The sequence below is a fragment of the Apteryx rowi genome, unplaced genomic scaffold, assembly GCF_003343035.1.
Source record: "Apteryx rowi isolate R43461 unplaced genomic scaffold, aptRow1 scaffold_397, whole genome shotgun sequence".
In the NCBI taxonomy this organism is placed as follows: Eukaryota; Metazoa; Chordata; class Aves; order Apterygiformes; family Apterygidae; genus Apteryx; species Apteryx rowi.
This window is the reverse complement of record NW_020450496.1, coordinates 683,821-703,902: the sequence shown is the minus strand read 5'-3', so window position 1 is coordinate 703,902 and position 20,082 is coordinate 683,821. Positions and strand designations below refer to the sequence as shown.

General features: G+C 38.2%; 1 protein-coding gene across 2 annotated transcripts in view; it reads left to right on the top strand.

Moving 5' to 3' along the window:
- Nucleotides 1–19,859, top strand: part of MPPED2 (metallophosphoesterase domain containing 2) — a 107,071-nt gene extending 87,212 nt beyond the window's left edge. Inside the window, exons 4-7 of one of the 2 annotated variants that reach the window (XM_026074717.1) lie at nt 11,947–12,062; nt 14,812–14,925; nt 18,414–18,561; nt 19,237–19,859. In XM_026074717.1, the coding sequence (XP_025930502.1) occupies nt 11,947–12,062; nt 14,812–14,925; nt 18,414–18,532 (349 nt within the window). In that variant the 3' untranslated portion in view covers nt 18,533–18,561; nt 19,237–19,859. Of the gene's footprint in view, nt 1–11,946; nt 12,063–14,811; nt 14,926–18,413; nt 18,666–19,236 lie in introns of those variants that run through there. The other variant, XM_026074716.1, reaches the window with a different exon arrangement.
- The last annotated feature ends 223 nt before the right edge of the window (nt 19,860–20,082 follow it).

Here is a 20,082-nt window from a genome sequence, read left to right as displayed (position 1 = left end):
GTCCAGTGGAGTCACTGATCTTGAGCTAAAAATTTTACTACGTTGCTTTCTAATTTAAGTTCTTATGTTAGCCAGAGAAATCAAATCAACTTGTTCATTCTGTGGTAATGTGCATCTCCCAAAGACCTCTTGGAAGGGACATCATGAAGGTGGGTGAGCTTAAAATTAAATGTTGTGTAAATTCATCCACGTGCAATCTAAGCTCCTTGTTTAATGATCTTGAAGCCAACAAAAGTGAGTGACCCATGCTTAACCAGATCCTTTTCAATTAAAATAATGCTCCGCTTACCTCTGTGGTGCTGAATGTTCTGCACAGACTTTTCAGCAGCTCCTGCTTCTTTTATGATCCTCATATGTTTTTTCTCAGCCTCTTTGTCATATTTTTTTTCTTTCGTGTTCATCTGTTGATCAGCTAATTGCATTACTTTAATTGACTTGCTAAATTGGCTCATACATAAGACAGCTCCTCCAGGTAATAACCTGAACGTGTTAGCTTATATTACTAGGCTCATGCTTGAGTGGTTACAGGAGTTGCAGTTTTCATTGTTTTGGGAGTGCACTGTGCCATTTCTTCAAGTAATTTGTTGGACTAAGAGCAACAGGAGRTATATACTTTTATATATATGTATATATGTGTATATATATATATATGTAAAATACATATTATAAGTATAGAATTTCAGGTACAAGATTTGTTAATGTGCATACTTTGCTTGCTTACAAGTTTCAGGAGGTTCCCTGAGTTGAGAGCAGATAAGATACGTGTGCAGAGATCCATAACCACTCCTTTCCCCAGATGACTTTTTTTGTAGTTTTTTCTGTTGACACAATTTGACAAATTAGGTAGCAGTGTTCTTGGAYGAAGATGAGCCAGGAGTTGCTGACTTTTGCTTCCTGCAGAATCCCAAGTAGGATGGCAGTTTTCCATAAAGAATAGGTCAGATGTTAAATTTCAGTGCAGCAAATGAATAAGATGAAGGAAATCTGCATAGTTTTTTTTAAGTAGATGACATTTCCTAGCACTTGTATTTAAGATCCAGTATTATTGCTTAAGATCCAGTATTATTKCTTAAAGACCAGCAATGTTATTTTGGGCAGTACCTAAATGCCAAATAAACTTGTGTTGTGATACTGGAAACTTCCTGGTTGTTTTGGCCRTTTTCATGTGCTTAGAGAGGGTAAGCAACTTTACATCCACCTTAAAGAATAAGCTGAAAGAGAAGGTAGTGCAGACTTCGAACAAACAAAAATACTGGTAGCATCTGGTGCCTAGTGATAACTAACAGTTTAAATTCTTTTCTGTAAAGGTTTGGAAGATTTTGTTACGAGTTTCTACAGTGAAATACTATGCGTTATATGTGCATCAAAGACTAATTAATGTAGGCATTGGTTTTCCTACCAGGCATTCTGGAAAGTTTCAGTTTCTTTTTGAAGAATGCTAAGTGGCATTTTGGAGGGGGGGAAAGTGATGATATTTATAGATAAACAGCACCATCTGGCAATAGGCAATCTCAGTATCGCATTTTAAATCATTGGAGTGGATAAGGATAATAGACTTACTGCTAAAGACTAATAGTGAAAATTGGGGAGAGGGGTGCATTCTGTCTCCCACCTGATTCACTTTAAAGTCATTTAGGAGCATATTCTGGCATCTTTATTCTTGCTGCATTCAACCTAGATTTACAGTTCCTCTGTAAAGAAGTGTTCCACCTAGAATATTCTGAGGCTTAAGTCATTATTATTTATAAGGTACTTGAAGAGTTCTTGAAAGACTTTGAGTTTGTGTGATGCAGGTATGTGCTTAGTGTTTTTCTTAATTAATTTTCAAAAACAACTAAGCAGATTAAGTAGCTAAGTCTCTCTGGAAATCATGTCAGGAAAAGCAAGGGCAACCCAGACATCCAGAACTTCAGGAGACTTTGACCAGAATCTTTTTTCCTTGACTCTACATCCACAACAAGGAAGTGTGTTCCATGCCTCTAAGGCAAATGCAAAAATGAGTTAAATTTAGCTCCAGCCTAACTCCGTTGTTTGAAGAGCTTTATAACTCGGATTAATTTTGCTGAATCCTTTGTAGGTGTCTACTTACCATAGTTTAACTGTGAAAGATCAAAAATATTGGTGAGGGATTTCATTTCTAAAGTGGTCCAAAACATAGTATAGATGTGGTATCTAATAGTTATTCCTGTAAGCATAAAATGGCAAGTCTGTTTCTTTTTCAAAGAGTCAACTTCAGAGAACAGTAGAGTGAGAAAAGCTGTTTTTTTTTCAGGTACCCCAGTTATTACCTTTTCCCTCCAGCATCCAAGCCTGAGTTTTGCACCATGGCTTATAAAAGTGGTGACATCATCTCATATCACTGGTTGTTCTCCCTCATTTTTTAGTCCAAATTCAAATAGATCAATTTGGACTTCCTAAAGTTGATGGTGGTCAGCAGTTTGTACTAAATTCCAGGTCTGTGTATGCTTGAACAGTAAGCATAGTCTTCAGCTATATTGATGGTTTATGCTCTGAAAAAGAATTAGCTGGCTCTCAGTAAACTTTGGGTAAACCTCAGAGTTGTATTGCACAGTAAAGAATCCATTAACCCTGGCCTTTCTGAGTTGCAGAGATCTCCGAGTTCCCATACAAATACCTCATGTGGACAGTACACTGACTCTGATCTGGTTGGGAACTTCACTAATCTTGTAATAAAGAAGCATTCAATGAAATGGAAAAGTGGTGTATTCAAACCACATCAAAAGGAAATATTCTTTTGTACAACAAACTTTTGATCAATGAAAATAATTGCTACTAACTGTCATTCTGGAAAAAGCTTAGCAGAATATTACCCAAAGGATTATACATACACATGGATAATAAAAGTACCTACACTTGCAGTAAATATTTGGATATATCCTTTATGTTGGATGCTCAACCACTAAATCTGTAGCTGAGATGAACATTTCCATGCTTGATTCAGATTTCTCCCTCTGAGGAGGCTGATCCTGGTTGCTGGAAAAAATCTTTAACATCCAGTTCCTTTCCTCCATTACATTCAGCCAGTATGTTGCCCCAGATCTTATCTTCTATTACTTTTTAAATATATTCTTCCTTCATTTCTAAGGCACCAGTAACTGACCTTTATACTGTGATCCCCAGAAATCTCACCTCTCTGCATCTCCTTCCATTTGTCTGTGTTTACCATCCAGTGCCCCACAGCGTTTACAATTTCCTGGACTAATTTGTCTTCCAAAAACTTGTCTTGACAGGGCTCTTCAGAAGAAATTAAGTCTTCTGCACTGGAGTTAATTTTATTCATAAAGTCATGCATGATCCTGTAAGACTTCTTGTCCCCTGGAACTTCTGTTGAAGTCAGCTTAAATGCATGAAACGACTGAAGGATTAAAACCTCAGGCTGAGCTTTGCCAAGATGGGGGAGCCCAGCTGCTGGTTTGTTGTCACCACAAGTGGTATTGCCTTCTCTCTGCTGCACAGCTTCAGCCATCCCTCCCCTTCTGCACACTTGCTCACCCAACCAACCTGCTCGACAGCAGAAAAGTGCTCACCCTTTTTTCTTTTTTCTTCTGGGTTAGTTTTCTTCCAGTTTAGTGAGCTGAATGGGTTCCCCAGTCAGAAACACACGAGGGAAACAACAGGAACATATGAGGGTGATGAGGAGACAGGGCCTGGCCTGCTGCTTTGGACGACAGTGTGCTGGGGGGCTCTGCTGGCCGTGAAGCCTCCCCGGACGCTGCCTTTTCCTGGAGCAGCTGAGCTGCTGCTGCTGAAGGTCTTGCTTTTCCTTGTGCCCCTTCTCCTGCCAGCTGGCTGCGGTGCCTCCCTCTTCTCTTTGGAGCTCATCTGACCCTTTCAGGAGACAGTATAAGTTTAAAAAAGGGGGGAGGGGGGGAAGAAAACTTTTTTTTTTTTTCCTCCTGCGTTTTCTGCAAATCAGCCCATGAAAGGGCCTGCACGACCTGGAGCTAGTATAAGGACATGGCAGGTGACTGCAGGAGCTGGGGTGGGAAGGAAGTGGCACCTCTCTGGGCAGCAGTGAGTTCTTACATTGGCTCAGGGGATCGGAGGAGTCCCAGCCAAAACCAGCTCTCTGGGGAAAGATTCAGCATTGAGGTACGTATGTTAGCCGTGGCACATGGTGCGGATGTAAAGTTATGTAAAGGTGCTGAAACACTGCATAGAAGTATATTTCTGGAATTCTTCTAGTTTGTGACTTAAGCATTTACCGTTGCTTAAGCAACCCTGTTGTTTTATGACTAATACAGCATTTCAGAGGAACTACAGTCTCTCTCTAGTGATGCTGAAGAATTCTGTTTTAAGCAGCATTCAAAAACATATTTCTAGAGGCTGCTTCTTAGGAACAAGAGCCAAATTCACCAGTAGGGCAGGCAGGCATAGCTTCTTTTATTCTGAGTGGAGTTTTATTTGTTATGCCAGCTTGTATTTGGCAACATTTCTTTCATAATTCACTGAATGTAGTTAGTTTTAAAGACAACCAACTTTAATTATTATTTTTTTGAATGCAACTTTTTTTTTTTCTTCATAAAATTCAACAGAAGCTACTAGGTGCAGTTTACCTCTGTGCAGGTTTTGCTTTTTTACATGTTATCTTTTTTTCTCTCTCCCCCCACCTTTGCATCTCCAGGCTTCTAGTGGATCCAAAACATGCACAAGTGTGTGTGTATGAGGGGGTTACTTCCCTGCTTTTGCTTTACCTTCATTTGTGTCGTCTCTGCAGAAACAGAGCTACTAATAAAATTCTCTTGCAGATCTACCTGGGATGGAAGCTCTGTCAATTTATATTTCTTGCATGGATGATAAGAGGCATGTAGAAAATTAATTTAAGATGTATTACAAGTAGTGTAATATGATCATGTTTACTGGAAGAAACTGGGCATCCAACCCATCACCCTGTAGTGTGCACATTTACTGTGCAAATCTGAAGCAAGTTTTCAGCCAGCTGCTGTTTTTTCTTTCCTCCTCCTGCTGGCCTGTCCCCATTCGTCTTATATTGTGGTGAGTTTCTGGGTCAGTGAGTCCCTTCCTCTTTGTTTCTGCAAAGGTCACAAAATTCTACTATAAAACTTTGAGAAACTGCAGCTCTCTTCAATACTGCAGCATCTCTGTGCCCACTTTGGAACCAGAAGTGGTTCTGTGAATTGGTCAGGCCCAGTGCTTGTACATCTGCGCTGCTGTCACAGTGCAGGGAAAAGAAGTAGAATGAAATTAGCCCTTGATTCAAGTTTGAATTATCCTTGTAATTTGGAGATATTGAAGTATCTCCCAGATCTCATGAAGTAAAGCCCTAAATAAAATAATCACAGTACAGTCAGGGATTGGAAGACCTCAGAGGATTTGGGGAAAATTTCTTCTATGATGAGCACTTCACCTTAACCAAAGGTTTTCTGAGTCACAAACTTGAAAAATTCATCTACTCCTTTCCTCCACTTTCCAGTAGCTGCTTGCTTCCTAGAGTTGTCTCCTCTGTGGCTTTCCATGTTCTTTCCTCCTGTCCTCAGGGGCACTTTATCTCTACCTTCTCCATATCTTGTGATTCTCCATGTGACTTCTGGCATCTTAATCTCCTGTCTGCTCCTTTGACTTTAAATGTCTTAAACCCTGGCATGTTGTCATGTGTTCCTTCCACAGCTTCTTCCTTTTTTGTTTTTAAACACATCTTCATCACAGAAGACATTCTTCTGAAGAAGACAYGTTGTGATCTTCAATACTTTTTGTTGTACTCTGGTATTGTTAACACAGAACATGTGAACGGAGCAGATGTTTTGTGCTCCTCCTGTGAAATGCATCACTAGCTGTTCTTAACATAGAAGAGTGGATCATTTGAGAGGCCAAATATGTCTATATCCACAGAATTAGGAGGCTGCAGATATAGGAATAGAACTCAATCACCTGTCAATAAAAGTTGGGGCAACCTGGAGGCAGCAAAGTCAGAGATGTGCAGAGAGTAAGAGATGGAAAAACTGCAAGCTGCAGAAGGGAATTCTTACCACATACAGTTTTCCAATCATACAGAGGGCTAAGGCTGCCCTTACTCCTGTATCTGCTGCTGTTTTAGGAGATAATCTGGTGCAGATCAGCAGATTGGTGGAATTTGCTGAATTGCAGCAGTTGAGGACCTAGCTATTTCTTTGTTACCTCTCAGAAGTCGAGCGCAGATCTCTGTCTGAAAGGAGTCCGAGCTAGAACCTCCACTTACTTGTTCATACTCATCCAAGGTAGAAATCTAGACCAGCTTGCTGCAAGGAGTACACCAGCTCACACCAGCTAAATGGTGATGCAGGGCTTGCTGCAACTTTTCACTGTGGAGGACTGCTTTGTAGAGAAAAGGTACTGTGTGGAGTCTTTCCTTCCAAACATAGTGGATGTGTGTGGGTTAGATTTCTTAAATGTTTTTTTTATTTAGACAAAACACAAATGTTTAGAGATTGTAGTACGCAAGTTGAAAGAGACAGCTAATACCCGCAAAAAAAATTACCAGCTGTTCAGGCTTCAGCTTTTTGTAACATTATACAAACAGCAGAACTATGTTTTAGAGACTTGCACATGTGCCTGGATTCTATATACTTCAGTATTGAGGAGATACAGACAAGTAACATGGCTAAAACAGTCACAGTGCTCATCACCCACATTGCATAACAGCTTCCCCTTGAGAGCTTCGGTTGTTTAAAGATGCAAGGTAAAAGCAAAACCCCAAGGAACTGCACCCCATGAGGCTGCTGTAGGTTGTGTATTATTATCCTCACTTCCCAAATGGGACACTGAGGCACAGCAAGCAGCTAAATGCTAGTGGACATGAAATAGGGCTAGAACCACCTGATCGTGTCCTTTACTGATATCACAGGATTACCTATAACAAGCACATTTAGGAAATATATTTAGGCTTTAAGTTTTTGTTGTTCTTGTTACATTATAAGCTAGTATTTGAATATTCACTATAAGAAAGAGCTTAATCAAAATTGCTTTTGTAGAGCTGAAAGCAAGTTTCAGAGCCTTTATAGAGCTTTTATCCTGTAAAATGTGCTTACTTAATACATCCTACACTTGCCCTACTCAACCTTTTGTTTTCATGACTACACACACTCTCCTCCTTTCTCCTCGCCCCGTGCTACAATCACTTTTTGTGTATTCCCACCAGGCACGCTCTGTTCATTGAGTGACTGGCGAGTGGTGGCGCGTGTGCTTCCCCGCCTTGGCAAACACTGGTGTGCCACGCTGGGGGCGGAGGGAGGAATACTGAAGGCTTTTCTGTGCACAAAGGTCACTTTTTTCCTTTGCAGTTTGTTCAGTGCTAGGTCCCCTGCGCTGCTACAGCTTTCACGTAGACCTTGAATAGATACTTTGGGGATATGTTTGTAGGCTAGTCGTGTAATTGAACAATTCTAGGAATGCGTATTTAGTGTCCTGTCATTTTTGTTCTGCTAATAGAACTGTCTCTTTCCCCAGCAATCTAGGTTTCTGTGTTTGCTTTAAATGCCGACAAAAATATAGAGCATTTCATTATTGTTGTTACTTGTGCACAAGTGCTTCCTGCTGCAATACCTTTTAGACACTCCCTCTGCTATTGTCCTGTAGAAGGGAACAGACTGAGACTTTTGCCTCCTGTGCACTTTGCTTGTTGGAATTAAAGATAAAACTGAGGCTTTCCGGAAGGCCTGGAAAATTAATAAATACACGTGATTAAAAATAGAAAAAGTATTTATTCTACTTTTGTTTAGAAGTAACTTCATTGACATAATTGGATTTACTCCTGGCTAAGACTAGTGGAAGTAAAAGGAAAACCTGAATTCAGAATGTCTCATTATACATTTACCTTTTGAGTTGCTGAACTTAACTGTAATTAAATTCATGAACCACTTGTCAGAAAAGAGAAGGAAAACAGATGGTAGGAGACACCATCTTTAAAAAAAATACTGAAGTTCCAGAAGAAGTTGAAATTCTCATATCAGTTGAATGAACTTGACCACGGTCTTGTATATTCTCTTTCACCATGTGACTATGTTGCTTCTGAGATGCATACGCCAAGGAGTGTTTGTGATTTTTGTCCTCTGAAGTTTGTGTCATGAAATAACGCTCTGTCAATCCACTTTCTTAAAAAAATGTCATAGTAAAATAGTAAAACACACTGTAAAATTACTTGGGGAAAGGGAAATCTGATCACCTGCTGGAGTCAGCCCTCTCTGTGTTTAAAGGCGGATGGATTTGTTTTTCTTGTCATGCAGATCTTACAATGCACCTGCAAAGGGAGGCAAGTCTTATCACGAAGCTTAAGATCTTTTCCTTCTTGGTAGTATGTCAAGTGACGTGTGTGTCTCTTGCAGCACAAGGTGTGAAGATAACATGTGGCCTACTGCATAACCATTCTTTTAATTGCAGAAAAAGCATCCTCCAAAATGCCAGGTGGAGAGGAATCTGTGGGGATTCCCGGGTAGAAATGAAGAACTGAAGAGAGTAAAAATTGGCCAGGTGTCTGCCTTTGTTTGGGATATTCTCTGTGACACATCTGATGCCAGGATAACTGCTATTGCTAAATGATAAGGAAGCTTTGCAGTCATGGGAGGGTTGAGCTGTCAGGTGAGCCATGGATCAAGAACTATAATGGCAGTTTCATGGCGTGTGAAAGATGCTGCGATGTGCGGTGTGATTCTGGCTAGCAGGGGCTAAATTAGGTACTCTTGGCCTTTGGCTGAGCTGCAGGGTCAGTGGGACCCATGGCGTGCTGTACACGGTGTATGAGGAAGTGTTCTGGTCCATCGAACATAGAATGACAAAATCATTTGTAATCTCTTTTTACCAATCCTTGTGTTTTTTAGGTTTGAGCCTTCCTTCTGGCATTATTCAGCAGTTTATTTCTTTTCTTGTCAGGTATTTAAAAATGAATTATGCTATTAATGTTTTCATTAGTTAACTAAACTTTTTTACTTAAAACTTATAGGAAAGAAAAATGTGTCAGACTTGGTAGCCTTTACTAATTCTTTGCCCTGGATGGCAATTTACCATRGGTGGGTCTAGCAAAAGCTGATTGTAGACACTTCTTTCTTCATCTGCAGTGTTTTCTTTTAATAAGTAATCAGCCCAGGAAGATGATGTAGAGGGCATGTAACTATGTGCACCTTTTTTTCCCCTCTAAATTATTTAAAAGGTAAGTATGAATATACCTAACTCTCATGCATGCAGAAAAAAGCAATAATAGAAATAAACTATCCCTATCCAATACAGAATGAGTAATAAAGACCCTTGATAGAATGCTACCTCCCTACACTACAGTCTATCTTTACTACACACATTTACAGTTTGCTGGGGGTAAACAGCAATTCATCTGTCCGCTCCAGGGATTCACACTACGTCAATTCCATTTCGCCTGCACTGCAACACAGCACAGTGCAAACATTGGGTGACCTTTCTTGTGATCTCATCTAAACCTGAATCTGTGCCATGAAGCCATTTTTCTTACTGGCGCTGTGCTGGACACATTCTGTTTCCTGTTGGCTTTCTAGCAAGGCCTGAAACCCCTCAGAAATGCATGGGCCAATGCATGCCATGGGTCAGTTTGCTTAGCCAGGGTGCARTAGTTTCTTTGAATACGTACTATAGGTTCAAGTTTTAAATGCCTGTTTCAGAGAGTGAAATCTAAATCTGTAATCCAGGTGTTCTTTCATTCACACCCTCTCTTCTTCCCTATGTACAGTATTTATTAATTTCTTGTGACTATATTTAGTATATTAAATATTTTACTGTTTTTTTTTGTGCACATGCTGCATATTGGAGACGTTTTTTGTAAAGTTTTCTCACAAGTGGATTCCCATGTGGTGTCTGTTAGTCACAGCTAATTACTGAAGCTGGAGAATGAAGAATATATTGGAATTCAGATTCTTGCCTTCCTCCCCCAGTGCTAAAGAATAAAATAAAATAAAAAACATGCAGACAAATCCAGACTTCTTGTGGCTGTAGTCTCCAAAGAGCTCCTGTGAGATCATAGATGTGGTTTCATATTTCAGGTTTAACTATGGTATAATAACTACAGTATTATCTGCAGGAGAAATGAAAGTGGGGAAAGAATCATTAATTGATAGTGAAAAGTTCAACCTATGCTGTGTGTGTTTGCTTTTTTTAAGCAGCTGATATTTAGCCAAATCATATTTCAACTTTTAACTGGAGCCCTGAGAATTACAATCATCTCGATATGTTAAAACCCAGGAAAGGAAAAGCTGATATCTAATTTAGCTGTGTTTCAGAAAGCTGAACTAAAGAAAAGCAAAAACACTTGTGATTTAGGTAAAGTTAAGGCACATGCTTCAGTCTTAATGCAGTTACATACAAACCTCCTCTGAGGTGCACTGACCTTATTTTACAACATAAGTTCTTCTTTTCTAAAATTATTTCAGTGGATTCAGAATGAGCCCACACTGAGAGCTGAAGTTTCTTTGCCATGTTTATGAGCAACCCATAGCTTAGATAAAATGTTTAATACTGAATTTTCATTTCTCTCAGTTTTGGTAGTGTTCATCCAAGAATCAGAACGTTTACTAAGCTGAACGGGATCTTGTGTATGTGTAGTGTTAGTTCTGTAGGACTACATGGAAGAATGGTATGCTTATTATTTGTTACTAAGGCACCAGTGACCTTACTGCACCTATTAATAGAGCCTTTTGTTTTCACATACTGCTGATTGTCAGGAATTCAGAATATACGTAGATCTGGGTAAACTCTTCATTGGTCATATTATTGTCTCCTGTGAACAAAGTACTGTAATTACAAAAAAMCAAGAATTAAATAGAGATGTATTCTCAACAGGAGATTTTCACTTAGATGCATATGTGGGACTGAAAGTATGCATGACTTAAAGGGTGCAGGAGGCAGATGACACAGTGAAGTGATGTAGAGCTCTTAACTAACTCTTATTTGATAGGAATGCTTTTCCTTAACTTGCAGTAAAAATAAACCTTTTCTTTTCAGTACTGCAGTAGCTGGAAGACTGCAGAAGTAACCTGAACCCTAAGCAGGAAGGCCCCAAAAAACTAGTGCTAGAAAGGGAGTACCCTGCATAGCATATGAAACAACCTAGCCTAATTCTGTTGTCTAACAGAACAGACAGGAAACGCATGGATGAAAAGTATAAAAATTATTACACTTAGTAACAGATGTAAATATTATATTATCTCTTTGGAACAGTTGCTCTCTAGACTTACCTGATAAAGGCTTTGTTATATTATACCTGCATCAAAACTGCTCAATTTTGCTATTATACATTGATTCTAAAACCTCTCAGAAAAATTATTCCTATAAAATACACTTCATCCCTATGTTCCTGCGTTGATGGATAAACAAGTGTCTCGGAACAATGCTYTGCTATGATGGAGGGAACTGAGGATCTCTGTTTTCCTTAAGGAATACTAAGGTATTTTAAATGAGGCGATTACCATGAGGCCAAACACTGTATGATCAAGGGCTCAAAGCCAAGTCTCATGAAAATGCTGTGATATTAGAACTACTGAAAAAAGTAAGCTTGAATTTGGTGAAATATTGTGGTACAGACAGTGCTCATGATGATAGCATTATACAGCCTTTCTGTCAAACTGTGATCCATTGGATGCTTTCTGCTGTAAGTAATTGTTTCTTGCCTCCAAAAACATGGGGATTTTTTTTTTCTTTCTCAGTTTTGGTACAAGTTCTTATGTTTGAACATCCCCAAGCTTTGAAAAAAGCTTTAGATTTAGACTGGGTTATTTTGACTTTTCCTTTCCTCTGTGGTGGATAAATGCCCTAGGGCTTAATACTCTTGAAATATAAAGAGGACAGGATACTAATCTGAATTCAGACATACAGATTAGTGTATGTATGCATTTGAACCAGTTTAATTCAGAAAATGAAAGTAGGGAAGCGATTTTTAGTTTAGATTGATACAGTTCATCTTATTTTCCCCCAAAGGACACCATGGTTTAATGGATGGGGCTTTAACCTACCCAGAGGTCAGTCTTTGCTAGACAAGTGGAACCTTATCCCTGAAGGTAYTGATATACTAATGACGCATGGACCTCCCCTTGGTAAGTGAAGCAAAAACTGTGTGTGATTTTTGCATGATAATTTTACTTTCAAAATAAGCAAAACTAGTAATGCTAGGAGTATAGTAATGGCACCTTAACTCAAAACTATGAATTAAAAGATCTGTCTGAAAGAAGTCTACTGTGATGATTAGGCTTAGCAGATCTGCTGAGCTTCCAGGTGTTTTTAAATTACATTTTCTGTTTTAGTCAAGCCAGGGAAAATCAAACATGCGATTCCACAGCCATTAGAGTTTGGCATTTTATTTAAGAACCATATTCATCTGACAAACAGTTTCCAATCCTATATGATTTTTCAGAGATTGACTAAAATATTTTTGCTCTGCCATAGTATGTTTCTTTAAGGTTTTAGTATCTTAAAGAATACGTAATTACTTTTTTCCCTTGACAGTTTCCTTTTCAACTTTGTAAAAAGTTTCTTTAAAGATACTGTTACATATTCTATTTGGCTTATAGTACATTTGTGAAGGAATAAAATTATGCCCTCAGATAATTGTTCTATACTCAAACTAATGACAGATGAGCGCAAGTATATGAATGCATAACTTGTTTTTTCATTAATTAGTTGAAGTTTTTCATTTAGTTAGATTTTGCTTGCCTTATTAATGAGTAATTCCACTGATCCCCATTTTAATTCTGCAAAAACTAAGTTCTGATTGTCTAAAAAAGAGAGTAAGATGATCATTCGGCAGAGGTAGAAGTACTCAGCTTTGGCATGTCTAAGGTCATTAAAGCTTTCACTAAACCATTTGAAACTTCCTACTGATTTTCCCATTCTGTACCCCACAATACCATATCACACATTATTTACTGCTTTTCTGCAAGACATACGTGGCAAGCAGTCTAGGACCGTATCCTCAGTTGGTAGAAATTGTTATAGCTTTATTAACTTCAGTGGAAATTCAGGTGGTTTACAACAACAGAGAATCTGTCTTTTATAAATCTGGCTTATCAGGATGAGAACGTTTGTCAGTCCCTCCTGCATTACTGTTCTTGTTAATAGACTGATTTTGTCAGGGTTTTAGTAAATTCTTTTGTAATCCAAAGGGTCATCACATGTAGATATGGGTATCCTCACTGACTTTTGAGATGGTAGTGGATATAAAAAAAATTTTTCAGAACTGTGTTGTACCAATATGAAAAAGCATTTAAATGCTACGAGGCTGGCTCAGTGCTCTCATAGAGTTTCACAGTGAATGTGGAGTCAGGTATTAATGTGTGCTTATGTACTGTATCACACTAAGTTAAGAGTCAGTAATCTAAGCAGAGCTAAAAAGAAAAAAAAAAAGGAAAAAGAAAAGAAACTGAAGAAAATTTTTGGCCAATAACATACTTATTGCTCCTTTTATATCCTAGTTACTAGGAACTTTTTAAATACTACTTAGAAAATGTTATTTAGTTAATGTTATTCAAAGAACGTTAAGATGATCTGCAGGTTCTCTCTAAGCTTACTAGAAGTGCCATCTTGCTGCTTCGACAGAGCARTGATGTACCACCCACTGACAGCAAAGTGCACTGGATACTGAAAACCAGCACTTAGAGTAACATTCTTCTAATCTGTTTATTTTCCCCAATAAAAAGAAAAACCCACAAACATTTAATGTTTCATGGATGCTATTTTAAATGGGTTGCCAATCCATTTGCTCTAAATTTGGATTCATATAGAAATACTGTGATGCTGCAGACACTAATATATGCTTTAATTGAGTAAGAGTACTTATGTCTTGATTTTGATGGAGATTATGAAGTTCAGTTTCAAAAGATTTGCACTCATATTTTAACTACAGACACAGATGAGCTGTTAGTACTGTGCCTAAAATCAGGATGACTGGATCTCAGCCTGCATGATAATATTCACAAAATTTTTTAAATTATGTAAATATTAACAGAAGTAGAGCTGTGACTTTATATACTGGATTATTTATACTCTCCAAAATTCAGTCAAGTTCATGTCCCAAAGTGTTTTAACTGCCTGGGATGAACTTGGCATAAGGTGTAATTAATTTGAAGTTAGTAGAATAGTCTCACGGGTGGATTTGGTCCCTGATTTCCCTTATACTCCTTTTCTTYTTCTTGCCCTTCTGATCCTTATCAGCGTTAGTGCAGACAACAGATTTCTGTAATAACTGGTGTCAAATTTTATGGATTTTTCTGTATTATCTGTAGAACTAAGTGGCTTTTATTTTAAAGGTAGTCAATTAGCACTAGCCTGCTGGGAGCTATTTTGCTGTATTGCCTATTGTTGGTGACTGAGGACTCGGAAGTAACCCCACACCATGGTCCTCTCAAAGACTGTATTTTAAATCTTTGGGGTGGCAGAGGTATCGGGTCATAGAACAGCTGATCCTCATGATATATTTTGTTTCTGGAGTAAGCACCTAGCTTGCTCGGGAAGCGGACTGCTGTAAGAGCCAGGAGAAAGGGAAGAAAAATCTGCAGCAGCAGCAGCATTGTGGGGTTTCAAGGTGGAAGATGAGTTTGAGCCTATAATTTAAAAAAACAAATCACATACATACAGAAAAATATTAATGCAGGTAAGGTGTGGGGGGAATCTTACAGAAGACAATGTGACAGTGAGAAGTTTCTTAAAAGCCATCGTGTGCTTTAATGGACAGGTTACAATTACAGATAATGTAATAAACCTTCAGTGAATTATGACTTCCTGAAAGACTATATGAAAACCTTATCTGAATAGAGAACATTAAGAGTATTGATTGCATTTTGCCCTCAGGTTTTCGGGACTGGGTCCCAAAGGAGCTGCAGAGAGTTGGTTGTGTGGAACTGTTAAACACAGTGCAGAGGCGAGTAAGGCCCAAACTCCATGTCTTTGGTGGAATTCACGAAGGTAAGGAGCAATGCTACTCCCCTGTTTGATCTGAGCCTATTTTCAAAGTGCGTTTCGATGGTGCATTGTTCAGGATGTGAACTGATAATGGCATTTTGGGCTAAAATAAAGAGGGAACTGAGGGAAGTGATTGCATACACAGTGCTTTGCAAATTTATGCCAGAATTAAGACAGACTGCTTCGGGAACATGTGCTACTTTTAGCCACCTACATCTTTCACTGTGCAAAGGTTGTTCTGTACAGGTTATTTGAAAGCTATTCAATTTTTGACAAACTTGCTCAGAGAAACAGATGAGATTCCCAACACATACAAGCCAAACTGAAAATTATTCCAATTATTCCAAATGCAGGAGCCAAGAAAGGTGTTAGGGGAAAAAAAATTGAAGACAACTTACTGTCTCAGCTCACCTCCTTCAGCATATAAGGGAAAGCAGAAAGGGGGGCATCTTGAGTCAGAGATCAGGATGAGAGCTTGCCACAGCTCACTTTTTGCATACATTTCTAGAAGCATTCTGTAATACAGTTCATACTGTGTATGGTAGCTTCCAGCGTCTCATTTTAGAACAGATACTTCCCCCTTGTCAGTTCCAAGTCGGGCAGAATGTGAAGCTTCAGAAACAATAAGCTCAGTTTGTGGTAGTGGAAGGGAATGAAAGATTGAATACATTTTAGATATATTTAAATATTTAATACAGTTTTGCAGCTTTCATGTTGCTGTGAGACAAATACTAGGAGTTCTGCCTGAGAGAGAGAGCAAGACTTTGTGACCCTAGAATTCAAAATTACACATTAAGTGCTTTATATTTTCCCCCCGGAGGTTTCTCCATTGACTCTAATTAGGTTCTCCATAGGCTCACAGATTTGGAGAACTTTGTAAAAGAAAAAAACAAAAAACAAAACAGCTTTCTCAACTAGTACTGTTGGTTTTTCCAAAGCCCTCATGACTTCATGCAATGAATTTTATGCCTGGATTATAAAGATTTGTAAGTAAGGAGTTTATAATGGAAATAATGATGCAACCTTAAGTACAATGGCATGAATAGCAGTACTTTAATGCATCCAGGAAAAGATGGAGTATTTTGTATAAATATTAATCTTTGGATATTAGTAAGTGAATACAACAAGACCCCCAGCTAAAGCATGCAAATTGGCTACAGCTTTTGTAGGCACATTGGATGCCAAAACTTTTAGTCTTAAAAGTGTTAAGTTGATGGGAGAGAAAGGTATTTTAATATACAAGATCTTATGAGAAAGTACTGAGGAACCATGTTGCAACCATGTTTATATTTGAATCTCATAAGGAGGATGGTAGCACATACTGAAAGAGAATAATCAAAATTATTCTTACAAGAATACTAAAAAAAAAAAATTTCAAAATCCTGTTCAGGTATTTAGGCTGATGACCAAGGAATGGTTCACTTAAGAGAAACACTTGGCTATTTCTTTCTTACTGAAGAGCATTATCTTATGGGGCAATTAATTCTCATCCAGCTCATATGAACACACACCATATTCCATTAAATCAGTGGATGTGATACACACATATTGGTCATGCAGTTTTTCTTCCCAGTTGATAAGTAAAAACAATGACAACAAGGTTTTTTCCACTGTGAGATGATCTAAATCAAAATTGCCAGTTTAAATAAATAAAGTAATACAGGCAGACAGTGCAGCAATTCTGAAGTGATTATTCTTTCTGATAGACACTGTGGGTAGCTGTATTTATCTGAGCTTTCAGACAGCAGTGATCTGTACTGTATCATGGTGGTTTAAAAGAAAAATATTTTTCCCCTGTGGGTTAGCAATGGGAAGTTCTCTTTCTCCATGAAACTCTAATAAAAAAACCCAGCATTTGGTGCCAAAGTCTTCCTAGACTTTTCTAGCCTCTTTGTGAGCTTTCTGTGGATGTCAGCTGAAAACAATGGCAAAGTTTTGCACAGAACTGGAGCCCTATCTCCTTGTCCTTCTTGAGGGAATGTTTCTGAGAGGAGAGCTTCTGCCTTCTCTGTAATTTCTGCACTTCTATTATCATTCATTTTCTTCCACCCTAGAAACACCTGTGAGTCACTTAATGGGGCACTATGGTATGCTCCACCTGCCCAGACTTACTGGAGTAAACAGCCCTCTCTTCTCTCCCATCCTATTCCTGATGGCAAGTGGGAGAGAAGGCAGCGGCCAGAGCAGAAATGGCATTACAGCTACTCCCTCACTTAGTTCAAATGAGAGAATTGCTGGCCAGATGTTTAGGTTGAGAACAGTCTTCAGCATCCTGAAATTAATGCCCTGGTGTTACTGGAGAGTCTAATCCTTGGCATGTTGAAAAAGCTTGTGATAGTGACCTGTGATTAATATTCAATTCTTCTGCTTTTATTTGGCAAAGAGTTGCCAAGATCCTTTAGTAATGAAAAGCAGTCATCTACTTAACTTTACCTCCATTTTCTGCCTAAGCCCTGTGGTCACCCATTGACCTCCAGTGCTCTATTGTGTTTATAGCAGGAGATTCCTTTCCTGAGTTACGATGTTCATGGGTCCCCTTGTAAAGAACTTAATGTCTTTAATTGTCTTCTTCCTGTTAAGTCCATTCCTACATTTGGATTTTTGTGCCAGTTCAAGGTGTCGTAGCCATAGCTTCCCTTTAAATTAGCCAGATTCATCTTTATGGGGAGGCTTTCTAGAGTAGCTTCTTAGAAATAAACACACACCTGTATCATACACTACTGGATCAGTTCACTTGTACTGGTACTTGTGCTATTAGACAGAAATTTTCAAAGAAACACTTTGCAGCAGCATTTAGGAGCATGAAGCAAATATTCGCTGAACCTTCACTCTGTGGCTGCTCCCCAAGCCACTTGACCTTTTGTTCCTGTGTCATCTGTTACAATTTTGGTCAGATATATGATCCATAGTGAAGAACCAAGCTACTGAAACTTTTTTTTTTTTTAACCTGCTAATAGGTTTCTGAGGTTTCACAATCTTGGCAGCCCCCCCCCCATGATCAGGAATTGGATGATAAGGCTAGTATGTAAAGGCTAGTATGTATGGGGAAAGCTAACAAGGTTCAGTTCACTGGAACTCCCCGAAAAGGTTTTCTTTATAGACAAAACCGCAGTTATTTCTAAATCTCTGGCCCTGAGTGGTCTTTCATTATCTGAGTGACATTACAGGCATGCAAACTAAGAGACACTAATTAAGTAATTAGGAAAGGTACATGTGTGATTTTGTCTCTTTTTGCTGTATCCGGTTGCAGTAGAGGACTGCCCGCAAAAAATGGGTATATGAAACAAAAGCATCCATTCTAGGTTCAAATACAGTATATTGTATTTTTTCAAATAAGTCTTTGTGGCAGCTTTCAGGAGCGTATGTCATTTTGAAGGGATTAATTTAATTTTATTCCAATGCATTGATCCCACAACAAGTTTTCAGTGCAGCTGCCCCTGGGCAGTATTGTTTGTTTATTTTACAGTAAGCGTGACACTTTCTCCCTACAGGTTATGGCATTATGACAGATGGTTACACAACATACATCAATGCCTCAACATGTACAGTCAGCTTTCAGCCAACCAATCCGCCAATTATATTTGACCTTCCAACCCCTCAAGGATCCTGAAGCACTACTGCACATTTGGAACTGGGAAGGTCTATAAACTGCCATTTTCTAATTAGAAAACTTGCATTCTCTTACATGTTTATTTCAAAATTACGTAGGGGCATTTTGTTTGGGGGATCGGGGAGGGGTGTTTGTTTTTTTTTTTTTTTTTTTTTTGTAAATTGCTGGTACAAAAGAGAGGGAGAAGTTAGAGGTTGTGCTTTTTGGAAATGCAGCATTCATTTTTAATTGATAAAGCATTGTGAATTTGTAAAATGAATTTTGTTTTTCAATAAACTCGCCATTGTAAATTGTTATAGTGTTCTCTGAAGGACAGCCAAGCTTTCTTTTAATAAGTGAGAGACCTTATTTTAATATTATATTATAAGCTAAAAAATAGGCAGCATTTAAAAACACCCAAATTTGCACAACTTATGTTATTGTCGGGGTTTTTTAAGTGTCTTTGTTTTCCCTAGGTCTAAATGTTAGCTTTTCATCTCTCCATTTATATCAGACTTTTTTAGTAGCACAAACATGATTTAGGGGTCCATTTACCTCTTGATATGTGTGCATGTACTGAAAATTCTTCCTATTAACAGTAATATGCAGCAGGGGGAGAATAAACTTCTTAGTTGTTTGTCTACTTTTATATGTTAAAGACTGATATAGATAGCCGCAGCCTGTATGTGATACCTACTTTTTTTTTCTTTTTTAAATTATTTTAGCTTTAAAAACTGGGGATGAAAGCTGCAAAGAGCAGGTATTTCACACAGTAAAAAAAAAATGTAAATGCGGACTCCTTTTAAATATGAATTTATATATATATGTATTTTTTGTGCATTATAACTAAGCTAGGAATTTAATATTGCCAGTATAGCATCTGCAAAATTATGCTGTACAGCACATCTAAATTATGAAGGATGTGACACATTTGCCAAGTTCTCAAGGCCTTCAAGAGCCTGATTTAAATCTTTGTTGTAGTTCAGACATGTATAGAGTCAAATGGATACAATCAAGCCTAACTAAAATAAGGCTTAGTTGTCCTTTATATTTAAATATTCTTCTTGTCTTATTTCCTTTTTCTTATTTTGCACTGTGTGTAAATGCAATCTTGCTAGCACAAAATATTGTTGCAGATAGTTATTTCTGTTCTACCACTGTAAATGCTATGGAGCTTTGTTCTGTTTTATGTCACCTTGTTAATGGAATTTAGAAAAGCAGTTGTTTCTTTAAATTTATTGTGATATTATATCTAGCGGCCTTTATATGCAAATAAAATTGCAAGATTTTTAAATATGTCATTTAAGGGAATTTTGCTTTTTCTATGGCATTAGCAATATGGGGGGAAAGGCAGCAAAACGTAACAACTTTTCTAATTCTTAATAAATTTTTATTGCTTACCGTTCACAGGATGTCAGTTGGGTCGATAAAGCACTCAAGACTTTTCCTTCCGCTTCTCTGCCATCCATCTTTCCACTCCTTTTAGACAGAAGAGATTTTGTCTTCAGATATTATAACTCAGTGCAACCAAGTTTGTGCATTTATGCCTTGTAGGGTACCGTTCAAGATAA